Source organism: Hippoglossus stenolepis, chromosome 10, assembly GCF_022539355.2.
Source record: "Hippoglossus stenolepis isolate QCI-W04-F060 chromosome 10, HSTE1.2, whole genome shotgun sequence".
In the NCBI taxonomy this organism is placed as follows: domain Eukaryota; kingdom Metazoa; phylum Chordata; class Actinopteri; order Pleuronectiformes; family Pleuronectidae; genus Hippoglossus; species Hippoglossus stenolepis.
The window spans coordinates 22776314-22788799 of record NC_061492.1 but is presented as its reverse complement, the minus strand read 5'-3'; the positions used below and the strand labels follow the sequence as shown (position 1 = coordinate 22788799).

Sequence of the window (12486 nt, the reverse complement as noted above, 5' to 3'; positions counted from 1 at the left end):
AAGACACAAGAAGTTCCAAACTTGTTTGACAGCTAGGATGAAGTAAACACTTTATGAAACATGGTTAGAATTAGGTTCTAAAGGATATATTGTCTAACATTTAATCATTTTGTAGTACGACAATGTGCCTGATTCGAGAGAAAACAATCAGTGAAATGTGTGTACAATGTATTCAACGTAACTCAAGTTTAATATGAGAAAAGATTTAAATGTCTTTCATTCTGACCCTGATCTTATAAACTGCTCCAAAAAATTAAGCGAACACTTAAATCACTCATCAGATCTTGATCAATGGATTATTAGAGTTGAAAATCTTTACTGATCTACATTGTATAATTTGTTGAGAACAAAATGACGTAACAATGGTCCATCATCAACCCATTAAGGGGAGGATTCCAAACCTCACCGAAAATCAAAGTAAAAAATTGAGGCTGATCCAACTTGTGTGAATTCCATTGAGGCAACTCATTATGTGACTCAGAAGTGTGTATGGCCTCTGTGTGCCTGTATGCTCTCCTAACAACGTCTGTGCATGCTCCTGATGAGACGGTGGATGGTGTCCTGGGGGATCTCCTCCCAGACCTGGATCATCAGTGAGCTCCTGGACAGTCTGTGGCGGTACTTGGTGGGGTCGGATACACAGATACATTGTGTCCCATAGGTGCTAAATTGTATTTAGGTCAGGGGAACGTGGGGGCCAGTCAATGGCATCAATGCCTTCGTCATCCAGGAACTGCCTGACAGTTTGGTCATACTGGTCCTGCTGATGGGTTGATGCTCTTCTATGGCCCTGTCCAGCTCTCCTCATGTAACGCCCAGTCCCCTTCTATCTCCTCCACGCTCTTGAGACTGTGCTGGGAGACACAACAAACCTTCTTGCTCCTGCACGTTTGGATGTTCCATCCTGGAGGAGCTAGACTACCTCTGCTACCTGATTGGACTGCAGGGACCGCCTCATGCTACAGGTAGTGACAAGGACACTAGCAGAACACAGAACTAGAGAAGAATCAGTCAGGAAGGATGAGGAGAGAGCAAATGTCTGTGGCCACCACATATAAAACTGTTCCCTTTCTGTTGTTGTCTTGTGTTTGCCTCTTCATTGCACCTGTTGTCACTTTCATTTGCACAATCACTTGTGCTTCCTAAATGGACAGATTGATAAACCTGAAGTCGAACTGACTTGGTGTTTTACTGTGACGATTAAGTGTTCCCTTAATTGTTTTGAGCCGTGTTGAATAGATTTGAACGAAAGTTGTTTTTAGTTCTTGTTTTTGAGTTACTCACTGTGGCGGTTTTTATTTCTTAATATTTCTCTTCAACTTCATAAACAATGACAGTGTTTCTCCTAATAAAGTGTGAACTTTTCTTTTTGTAGCCAAATGCAGGGCAGGGGGTGGAGATGCCAACACAGAGCAGAAATACTGTGTTGGTCGTTAATGAGATTCCACTGAAATGAGCCATGAATAGCTCTACCAGCCGGCCGGCTCAACACTGAAGCAGAAACATAATTACAGCACTGACAGTATTAGCAGACCGAGTATTGGCTTCACTTGAACTCGTTATGATCAACACGGTGTCATCTGGTTGATAGAATAACTCAACATTCACTTTACTTGTTCCAACAGCTAAACAGATACAGTTTGAGCTGAAACTGACATTGTAAAGTGTTACACAGGCTGTTAAAATATGATCAGTTAACAGGAGAGTTTGGCTGAGTGTGTACAAGCAAAAAATGTGTGTTTGTTTGAACACCTATTATGAGCACTAGTGTTTCTAATTGATGTGGAACAGAGCTGCTTTGTCTCCAACCCCATTATTACACACTCACTGACTCAGACCCCGTGTGTGTGTGTGTGTGTGTGTGTGTGTGTGTGTGTGTGTGTGTGTGTGTGTGTGTGTGTGTGTGTGTGTGTGTGTGTGTGTGTGTGTGTGTTGTGTGTGTGTGTGTGTGTGTGTGGTGTGTGTGTTTAGATGATGCAACAAGGATCGACAAGTGATTAAATAAACAATCATTTCAAATTAATTCGATTTGGAGAACTGTGTGTTACCTCCATGGCCAGCTGAAGTGCCTGGTGTGTGTGGGGGTATGGAGGAGAGGGTCGGTGCATGCTGGTGGCCACAGCATTGTGGATCTTCAGCGCTGACTGGAAGTCAGACTAAAGGATAAAAAAAGAAAAAAGAGAGCAGGATGTTCTGTCAGAATCCACTTGCCCTGTGGTCACAAAAAGCATTTACGTTTTTGAAGTGAAATTATTTCCAACTAAAGTCTAATGCTCTGTGAAATCTTGATTAATTTGTTGCACTGGTCAAAAAACCCATCAACACCCACTAACATCTGGGCAACTTCCCCCACTGACAATGGGAAAGGAGTCAGTTGCCTACTTTTAGCAGGTTTACCCATGTTTTAAAATTTAAATTGTGGTGTAAAGAAGGTATATATATCTGCCCACAGTGTACCCCACCTTTTGCCCAATTTCAGCTAGGACTGACTTCAGCCCCCAAACGATCCTCAAAGTACAAGTTGTATAAGTAAGGTAATTGAATGGAAAAATATTCACTGATAAAACTGAAGTGCTTCAGTTTGTATAATATTCATTAAATATTTTTCAGAGGTGGTTTTGACCCTAACCCTTATTTTGATAATTTACACTTCATACAGAAAAAACACGAGTATTTAATAATTAACTAGCTAGACAAAGAAATGCTGCCAGCTCTCTTACTTATTCAGAAGATACAACTGAATTATATATATTTTCCAGATCTCCAATCCCCACTGGAACAACAACAAGATATAAAGGGATCATTACTTCTTCTTCATTTATTCTACAAATGACATAATTGTACATCACATCATCTATTAAAAAGTGGGATACACACAGTCTGGGAATAAAACCGTGCCTTAGGAAACACAAGGGGACATGTTGGTGTGGACGTGTTGCTTCAGACAGCAGTAAGACAATGAAATACAAGAAGAAGAATCGAAGAATCAGCTGGTCCATGGCACATAATTCCATTATCGATTGTAGGTAATCTGCCAGGCTTGCATGCATTTGATAGGGCAATCCAGTCAAATGACGTCACTTTGTGAATTGTATTAATCTCAAAAGCATTTGACAGCTGTCATATCTGCACTGTTTGTAATCAATCGGCCACTAAAATCCTGAAAAGCCAGCTCCACCAAACAACAGCAACACTCCAAGAAAAACACTGGTATCAGAGTGACACCAAAACTGCAGCTGCAAAGGTTTTAAGACCAATAACACATTCGTGGTGAAACAGAGATGTCTATTCTTGTCCATGTCAGTAATATTCAGTAGTGCAAATTCACCCTTAGAAATGTTACAATGTACACATGGAAATATTGAAAAACATAACATTTAGGAAAGTTTTACACTTGCACTAAAGGACAGACCAAAACTAAAGGAATTTTCTAACTGTGGTCTCCACCTTCCTCCATAAATGCAGCCTTCATCCCAGGGGTAGGAAGCTTGTAAGACCCTCATTGCCATGGACATTCCCACTCAGACAGCAGTGACGACATGGCTCCATCTTTGTAAATCTTTTTTACCTCTGAGGTCAGTAAGTATTGAAAAATACCACAATTACATATTTACCCGAGGCTCTTTTCCTCTAATTCCCTTTATATTACCTTGTTTAGTAGTGCAAGAACCAGCTCTATGTCATTCTGACTCTGCTGGTCGGACAGGCAGCCTCGGACCTGCTTCAGTGACAGCAACAACTCCTCCAACTCTGCAACAAACACACAATCACATCAAACACACTTGGATAGATTCACAAACCAGGAGGTTGACAGATCAAACACAAAGAGAGGACTAAGAAAACAATCTAAATCAGATGTTTTATTAATGACCAGAGGACGATGTTGTCCTGCCTTCAGATTAATGTCTAAAGTTTGTGTGTGTGTGTGTGCTTTTCATTTCATTGCTCAGTGAAGACTGAAGTTCTACAGTGTTTGTGTGATTAAGTGATTGTGTAAACATCACCACCCCTGGCACAGTTTTAATTAAGTTGCCCTCAAGAGCCTATCCGGTCCCTCTCTCCCTCCCTGAGGAATTTCCTCCCTGACAGCAGACATGTCTTCTTTACATTCCTTTCCCTCCTAACTTTCTCCTTCCATCCTTTACTTTCACCATCCCTTCCTTATTTACCTCTTCTCCATCAGCTTGTTTTTTTTTTTACAAATTAAAATGATCTTTCTAACACCTCTTTCATCTTTATTCTTTCCTTTTCCTCTGAGACCTTTATCGAAATGACCTGCTCTGGGCTGTGTGTGTGTGTCAGGTGTGTGTGTTTGTGTGTGTGTGTGTGTGTTACCCAGCAGTGCATGTGCGTGCTGGCTGGTGAGCGATGTCTGCTGCGGTATGTATGCGTCTTCCAGGAATGTGGGGTTGTCTATGCCGATGTGGGGATTCTGGGAGAGCTTCCTGAGCCTGAGTGAGGCGTTCAGGTCAAGCTGCCGACCCTCCTCCTCTCTACGACGCCGAAGGTCCTCCTAAAACACACGCACACACACAGACAAGTAAATACACACAAATCAGGAATACAATTCATTGTACATTTTTACATCTTTTGATCTGATTTTGTATGACGGCACACCAAACACATTTAACCCCCTATTGTATTAATTAATGGTGCATCATTATTCATTAGGCAGCTGATACCTGCAGAAAGAGATACAGAGAACGGAAAGACCCTTAATAATAAGGTCGGCCTTTTCTTAACTACTGCAGACATGTTTTTGAACTGATATTTTCCCCTCTGTTTAATTGTTGTCTGTTTCATTTTTTCATTCACACGACCTTTGTTTTACAAAATTTGTTTGTCCAGACAATAACAACAAAACTACTAAAACTGCTCCAATAAGCAGGCCGGGCCCAGAGGTAATAATAAAATCTACATCAACGATCCATCAAATATCAGAGGTGAACATTTATTATCCTTATTCTCCTCCTTTGCCGCTTCGAACTTCGAAGTCAAAACAATAGTAGCTCATCATTTTTTTAATTACATGTTTGCTAATAATTATTTCCCATCTATTTTGTTGTGTCCTGTCTGGTACATTGCCCAAGTGCTGATATACATGTAACATTCAGTTAGATTAATGTATAACAAGCCATCATATTTTATACAATTGTAAAAAAAAATCTAGTGCAGTGGAAGTGTAAAATGACAATGCAATAGAAACAATTCACGCCTCAGAGTGGTACTTAATTACAGTACTTGAGTAAATGTACTTAGTTGCATTCCCCTACTGCTATTAACTCTTGAAATTATTTTGTGCAAACATATGCAGAGTATGTGATCACCGGCCAGTGACTGGGAACGCGGAACACCGACCTTTCATTTGTTCTCTGTGTGTTTCCACACTATTTTTCTTGTAGAGTAATTTGATCGACCTTGATATATTTTTTTAATGTTTTATATAAATATACTTGACTTTTATGTTAGCAGCTGCTTCAACCTTAAGTAAAGTTATTGATGAATGACATAACAAGTGTGTGTGTTTATGTCTGCGCACCTGATGTTGTCGTATCCTCTCCAGCTGTGCAGAACGTCGGAGCGGTAGCATCCGACCCCCCAGCTCTCCCGGACAGTCGACGGCCATTTCTCTGTGCTGCTGTCCTCCCCTCAGCTCTTCATCCCCTCCTCCTCCTCCTCCTCCTCCTCCCCCTCCCTCCCCAGCAACATGGCCGTTCAGATGGGAGGTTGTCATCCTTCACATGTACTCACACACACCACAACTCAAAAGTGAGTGTGTTTGTGTGGTTTACAGGGAGGTTTATGTATGTGTGGGTGTAGATATGAAGGAAGTCTAGGAGGGAAGCTCGGTAAACAGGGCAGCCATGATACCGTTACCTGTGGATAAAGAAAATTATGTCATTAATATAGTTTGACTGGTCCTGCACTGCAGCTCAACATTCCTCCAAAACATGCAGGAGGCATTCACATAAGCTGTTTTCAAACATGACGTGTGGGTAAAATCCAGAGAATTGGCGTCGGCGTTTACCCGCAGTTTGCCTTTCGCACATGCACAACTCAGCGGGAGGTTCTCTTCACAGACACATTCACAACAGCATCAAATCCTCCTTATAATTCAGGTTAGAGGTGGTGTAGCCGGCAGAGGCAGGAAGTGACGTATTAATTCTGCTGCTTTTGTCCCTTTTCTTGAAAACATAGTCACCGGTGTCGGCTCTATCACCACAAAGTCTCTTGACATCTTCGTCGGTATCTTCTATGTGTATGACACCGCTTTTTCACCAGGAGACATTTGTTTTCTTTTTTTCTTTTTCATCGGTCACATCTTAGAAGCATCATCAACCAGCAATGGATTGGATTTGGCTGCAACGCTGTTTACCCCTGAAACTAAAAAAGTGTTTTGTGGACTCAAACACACCTCCGTCGGCATAGTGGTGAGTAGATAATGAGTGAATTTTCATTTTGGGGTGAACTATCCCTTTAACCCTGATGTGCTAGCTGTGCACGTCAAGTTACGCCTCTAGTTGTTTGTGTGATGGACTTTTTTTTTACGCGTTAAAATACATATCTTATAAACTCTAGAGAGAATCAAACAAACATAAATTAAACTCCATCACTGTACGTGACCATACAACTGATTAGTGTTGGTGTTTATTGTTCATGTGTAAAGTGAGTGCAGGTCAGCGGGGGAGTGAGGAGGGAGGATAGGCAGCAGGGTAATCCAGCACAGTGCAAGGACACTGGACATGTAATGTGTGTCTGCCCTGATCCTGAAGCAGCGGCGGGCCATACAGTTTGGTACCTATGGTACTGTAAAAACAGAAGAAAAGAAAAAAAGAGTACTGTGACATTTTAGAATTTCAGCATCGGCTGTGTACCCGAAGTATCGGTTCTCGTGACATCCCTAAATCTGGAAATGTTAAACAACTTAATACACAGCACCCACAATCCACCCATTTTCGAAGTGGACAAAAATATTGAAACATGAGACTTGTGTTTTTTCAAACATTAAAAGGTCTGTATGTCTACTCTTAGTTTGATCCTTTGGTTTCACCTGTGAAGACTGAGATTTAAAAAAAAAAACAACATGAAGAGCAGAGAGCTGTCAGGGGAGAAAATCTGACATTCTGAGGTTGAAAAAAATAGGGAAGATTGATCAGAGCCATTATACAAACACTAGCCATAGCCAATATAACAATTTGGAGTGTCCTGAAAAAGAGATGACTGGTGTACTGAGCAAAAGACACTGAACAGGTCAGCCAGTCAGTATCACAACCCACTGTTGGAAGAAAACTCCCAGAGGCCAGACCCCTCATCAGCAGTAAGAGTCGGAGAGCCAGACTAGAGTTTGCCAAAAGTATTATGCAAGATTACAGTTCTGGTTTAACAAGTTTAGAACATTAACAATTGCCTTTTTCAAAGCCCTCTGTCTACTGCTTTTTGCTTTCGGTCACACTATCTTCTCTGTTCTGTACACTGCCTGTTTGAGGTGGGGCTCAGCTCCTGTTACACACAAACACACGCACGCACGCACGCACGCACGACAGCAGAGCAGAGGCCGAAGTAGAGACAGGGAATCGGGGTTAAGTTAAGGTAACAACTTACTCAAGTTGAGGACAGCAAGTGATATTAACATCTGCTTTGTCAGCAGTTGTTTTACACAACCACAGCACACTTCTTAAGCTGGTAGCAAATTCTTTTGCAGAAGTTAAAACGAAAGCGGTTTGTGTGTAGCCTGAGACCCCGACTTGACTGTGTGCCGTTGTACACAGAAATTGCTTATACCCTAAACATGTAAGCAGTTGTAGCATTGTAAAAAGCTGAATTTAACTGCGCAACAGCTTTTAGCAAAGACAGCAGATTCAGCAGCTCTTGTAATTGATTGTCCATGTTGCCTTCTAAACTGGTAGCCGAGGCTGATGTCTGTTGTTTTCTTTAGGAAAGGGTTCATGTGATAGGAGCCTGACGATACAGAGAAGGCTACATCGTGACGGAAAAGAACAAATAAGCAAGTGGTTGTGTGTGTCTCTGTCTATGTCATCGCTTCAAAACTTCTGTTTTTGCTTGTCCAGACTTAAAGCAGCCTCAAAGTTTTATAAGTAAAACGGGACCAGCAGCATTTCCAAACTTCTCAGATTTAACGTCGGAGTAGGAATGGATACCTAAATCCTACAGAATTCCTACATAGCTGGTACCTACCAGAGTGAATCACAATGCAGATTGATTAAAAAAATACATTAATTTGTTGAGGGACTTATTTATATTTGTAAATTTAAATTAAGTATACTGTAAACTGTCAACAGTTGACCATCGTTTAGTGCTTTTTTTAAAGAAAAAAGTTTTGGTTCTGAGCGCACTTGAACGCACCTCTGAGGAGGATATCAGAGGACATTTAGGCTAAAAACATGGTATAAATGACACTGTTTCAAGGTGAATATGAATGTCGGGGCTTGCAGACACTTGGATGATGCCACACGAGCAGTATGGAGGCATGTTATGTTTTTTCTGTTTTATTACATCTGAAGAAGTCATAATTGACTTCAATTGTATTGGATTCCTCTGCAAAGCTGTTTACCACCTCCAAGAGTGTTTTGTGGACTCAAACATTAAACCCACCCCTCCATCGGCATATTGGTGAGTAGATAATGAGTGAATTTAAACTTTTCGGTGAACTATCCCTTTGAGATGAGAATTAAAAGGAATGTCGTATTGAAGGAATGCAACTTTTGTCCTCCTCGCAAGACTGAAGTCGAGCAAACATTGCAAATAGCAACTTTGCTATCCGTTTCTGACAAAAAACACATCTCAGACATGTTTATCCCTCTTTTAAACTCACCAACGTGATGACACGTAAAGCCTAAAAAAACGGACTTATCTTGTCTCACTCCAAGAGTCACCTTATCGGTATGTCATATTGACAGATGTTCATTTCGGTTCGTTGCCGATATGTCATATTAAAGTCTTTGTCGGCCGATACTGATGACGTGCCGATATTATCGTGCATCCCTGAAAAGAAACTCGGTGTAGTGTTTTGGTTTTTCGATAGCACCAAAAACTAAACTTATGGGGTAAATGTTGTTTGCAACCATTGCTTTCTGTCGTCTTGGTTCTCCAGTACCTGTGCGTAGATAATGGGATATTTTTAAATCATGATCGTATAAGGCCATCATGTGAAATACCAGGAGCGAGAGAAAACGTGCGTGTGTGTGTGTGTGTGTGTGTGTGTGTGTGTGCGCTCCCAGAAAGCGTGCACACACACAGGGCCCCGGGGCACTGAACTTTGAACTAGTTCATTTTAAGTGGGAACTGGCACAACACTGAGTATTACTATATATACAACTTCATAAGCTGTGTTATCAAATATGTTCTGTGGCTCCAGGTGAATTTTACTTGGTGGAAGAGGGGGCAAAATGGCTCATTTTCTAGTAAAGGTTGCCGACCCCTGGTCTAGAAAAACAGAGAGTAGGTCAGGTTTCACTCCTGTCAGACAAGAGAAATGTGAGACTGCAGTAACACAGATTCACCAACTATGGACAGTTAAAGATGGAAAAACTAAGCCTGGTCTGGTGAATCTGGATTTGTGCTGAGGCTGCAGATTGCAGAGTCTTAATCTGGAGTCAACAGCATGAATCCATGGAGCCAACCCCCTGGTGGTGGGGTAATGATATGGGAAATGTTTTCTTGACCAACTTTTAGCCTTAATAGCAATCAATCATGTAATCAGGAGTATGGTTGCTAACCGTGTTCATCCCTTTATGGCCACAGTTTACCATCTCCTGCAGGATAATGCTCCATTGCAAAAAAGGTGTTTTCAGACATGAAAACATTTGTTCCTTTCACATAAGAAAAACGCCATCAAACATTTCAAACACAACTTTGTGTTTTCTCCTTTCCTCTTCCACTTATTATTTGAGGACAGAAATAAAAAGGAAAACAATTGAAACAAAAATAAGAAATGTTTTATGAATGTCTGCATGTCTGAAAGTAGCTAAAGTACAAGTCTCAAACAGGCTTAATGAACATGATTGTGAGTTCAGTGAACTTCAGTGGCCTCAACAGCCACCAGATGTGAGTGTGATGTGGTAGAACAGATGATTGGCAGCTTGAACATGGAGTAGAAATGATGTGATGCAGTTATTAAAATAAAAGGAAAGTTTTCAACATCTTGGGGAATCAATCATAATCATATTATAATATAAAATGTATAATTCAAATATCAGACTGAATATTCTTAAGAATTAAAAGTCCATTGCTCTACGAAAAGGTGGACCTGCATGATTATGCTATAATAATTATCATTATACAAGTGGTTTGAAATGTTTTTTAAGAGGTCAGCGAAAAAAGCGCAATGATGGGATGCACCCAAATGAAAAAGTTGGACCACAGGTGCAACCAAAGTAAAAAGTTAGTCTGGGGACCTGAATATGGTCCCTGTTCTGCTCTCTACTGGTTTCTATCTTCATTACTTCTGAGACAACAATGTCATGAGAACCCCCACTCTCCTGATAACCATGACAACAGCTTTGTCAACTGCTGGGTGGTCCCACCCCACACACCCACGATGAACAGAGTTAGTGGGAGGGAAGAGTGGATGGATGATAAAATGTTGGGACAGACAACAGAGGGCAAGCAAGGTATAAATGACTGGAGAGATAAGAAGAGAGATGGATGGAAGCCTTATCTTTGAGTGTCACAATAACAACTATCTCTTGCCAGCAGGGGACACACACACACACACACACACACACACACACACACACACACACACACACACACACACACACACACACACACACACACACACACACACACACACACACACACACACACACACACACACACACACACACACACACACACACACACACACACACAGTGGGAGCAGAGGGGAATCAAGGTAAACATGGAGAGAGAGAGAGGAGGTAAAAATAAACACGTGAGAGATGGATGGAGGCCTCATCTTTGAGTGACACTATAACAGCTATCTCTTACCAGCAGGGCAGTAAACACACACATACACACTATCACACAGCGACAGAAAGAGGCAGAGAGAGGGCGAGAGAGCGAGAGAGAGAGCAGAGGTCTCATGATGCAGCAGTGAGGAATGCCAGGCAGTCCTGAGAACAAAATTCCATAGATGGGGGAAGGGAGTGTGTGTATGTGTGTTGCATGATCTCAATATATTTGCACTGATCCCCTTGAAGTCTCGAAATCTTGGGAACAACAGTGCATTATTATTTAACACAGGGACAAAATAGATTAATGGCACTCTAAAAGTAGTCACACAACAGTACATGTTTTATTGATTGACTAAGATAAATTTCAACTGTATTTGTCCAGAAGGTTTCTAAGAAGAACATTTAGAACCAGTAGGGTTGTAATGTTGGTAAAATTTGGACTAAAAATATTATACAAACGTCCATGATCAGGATGACGGAACCACGATAACCCAACCCTGTGTCCCCACTGCAGAGGCAAAAAAATGATTGTTCCTTAATTGTAATTGAGGTTAAAGTATTGATTGAAGTCATATTGCCCGGGCTTACTATAACACATGTAAATAACAAAATGATTATTCTGTTTAAAGTTTAATTGAGATATTTACACAATACCTTATTTTACTGTCTTCCAACTTCATGTGTCAAATGACTCTTTTTGGTCCAATCATGACCTGAGGGTTCAGTAGCAACAGTTCAGTCTATTGGAGCAGAACATCAATACTTTAAAGTATAAAAGCATAAAAATGGTTAATAACAAAGTCATTGTACGATTTTGGGATCTGCAGCTGAAAGTTGACAAATGTGGTCACACAGACGTATATACACTGATAGCTGGTTTACTGCTCTGGTGACCAAAGACAATGACAGCTGCCATATTCTGAACCAAACATACAAGGCAACCAATGACATACAATTCACTGGTTAACACAACAATGTGAGAACCCATAGATTTGTAATTGAAACCAAAGTCGAAACAAATCCCTAATTCTATCTTTGCATTTTGGTCTTTTCTCTGTAATTACAGTGTGTACATCAGTGCTATATGTTGTGTGTAGGCAGAAGTTGTTGATACTTTGTGGAATCCAGTTCTTAACATGCACCAAAGGGTTAGTTGAGGTTAAACAGTAATGTTGATGATAGCTGGCTACATGAGACACCTTGAGTCATGAGTCTCATACACTTTGCTCCAATAATTTGTCTATACAGGCCCTGCACACTTTATAGGACTATCATGATGGTACGTTGATGATGTTATCTCATAGCAGAGATATCTCATTTCTACAAAGAGAATGTGCTCACTGTTTCCAGCTCTCAGTTTAAGTTTGTTGACACGTTACTATCTCTGGCAGCCTGCCTCTTCCGGGGGGTTAACGCTAGCTAGTCTGCTGTGTGCAGACAGGCTGTTGTTTTGTCAACACAATGAACTGGTGTGCAAACTTTCAGTCTCTACCCTGTTTGTGGTCCAAGCGATATTTTAAGAGGGTGTGCT

At 41.1% G+C, this 12486-nt stretch overlaps 1 protein-coding gene across 1 annotated transcript in view; it reads right to left on the bottom strand.

Annotated features, from left to right (window-relative positions):
- The window catches only part of pals1a (protein associated with LIN7 1, MAGUK p55 family member a), a 36233-nt gene that overhangs the window by 12273 nt on the left and 11474 nt on the right, over positions 1–12486 (bottom strand). The window contains exons 2-5 of the mRNA XM_035168271.2: positions 5540–5877; positions 4336–4513; positions 3650–3750; positions 2049–2156 (exon numbers count right to left, since the gene is read on the bottom strand). Of these exons, the coding sequence (XP_035024162.2) occupies positions 2049–2156; positions 3650–3750; positions 4336–4513; positions 5540–5734 (582 nt within the window). The 5' untranslated portion in view covers positions 5735–5877. The remainder of the gene's footprint in view (positions 1–2048; positions 2157–3649; positions 3751–4335; positions 4514–5539; positions 5878–12486) is intronic.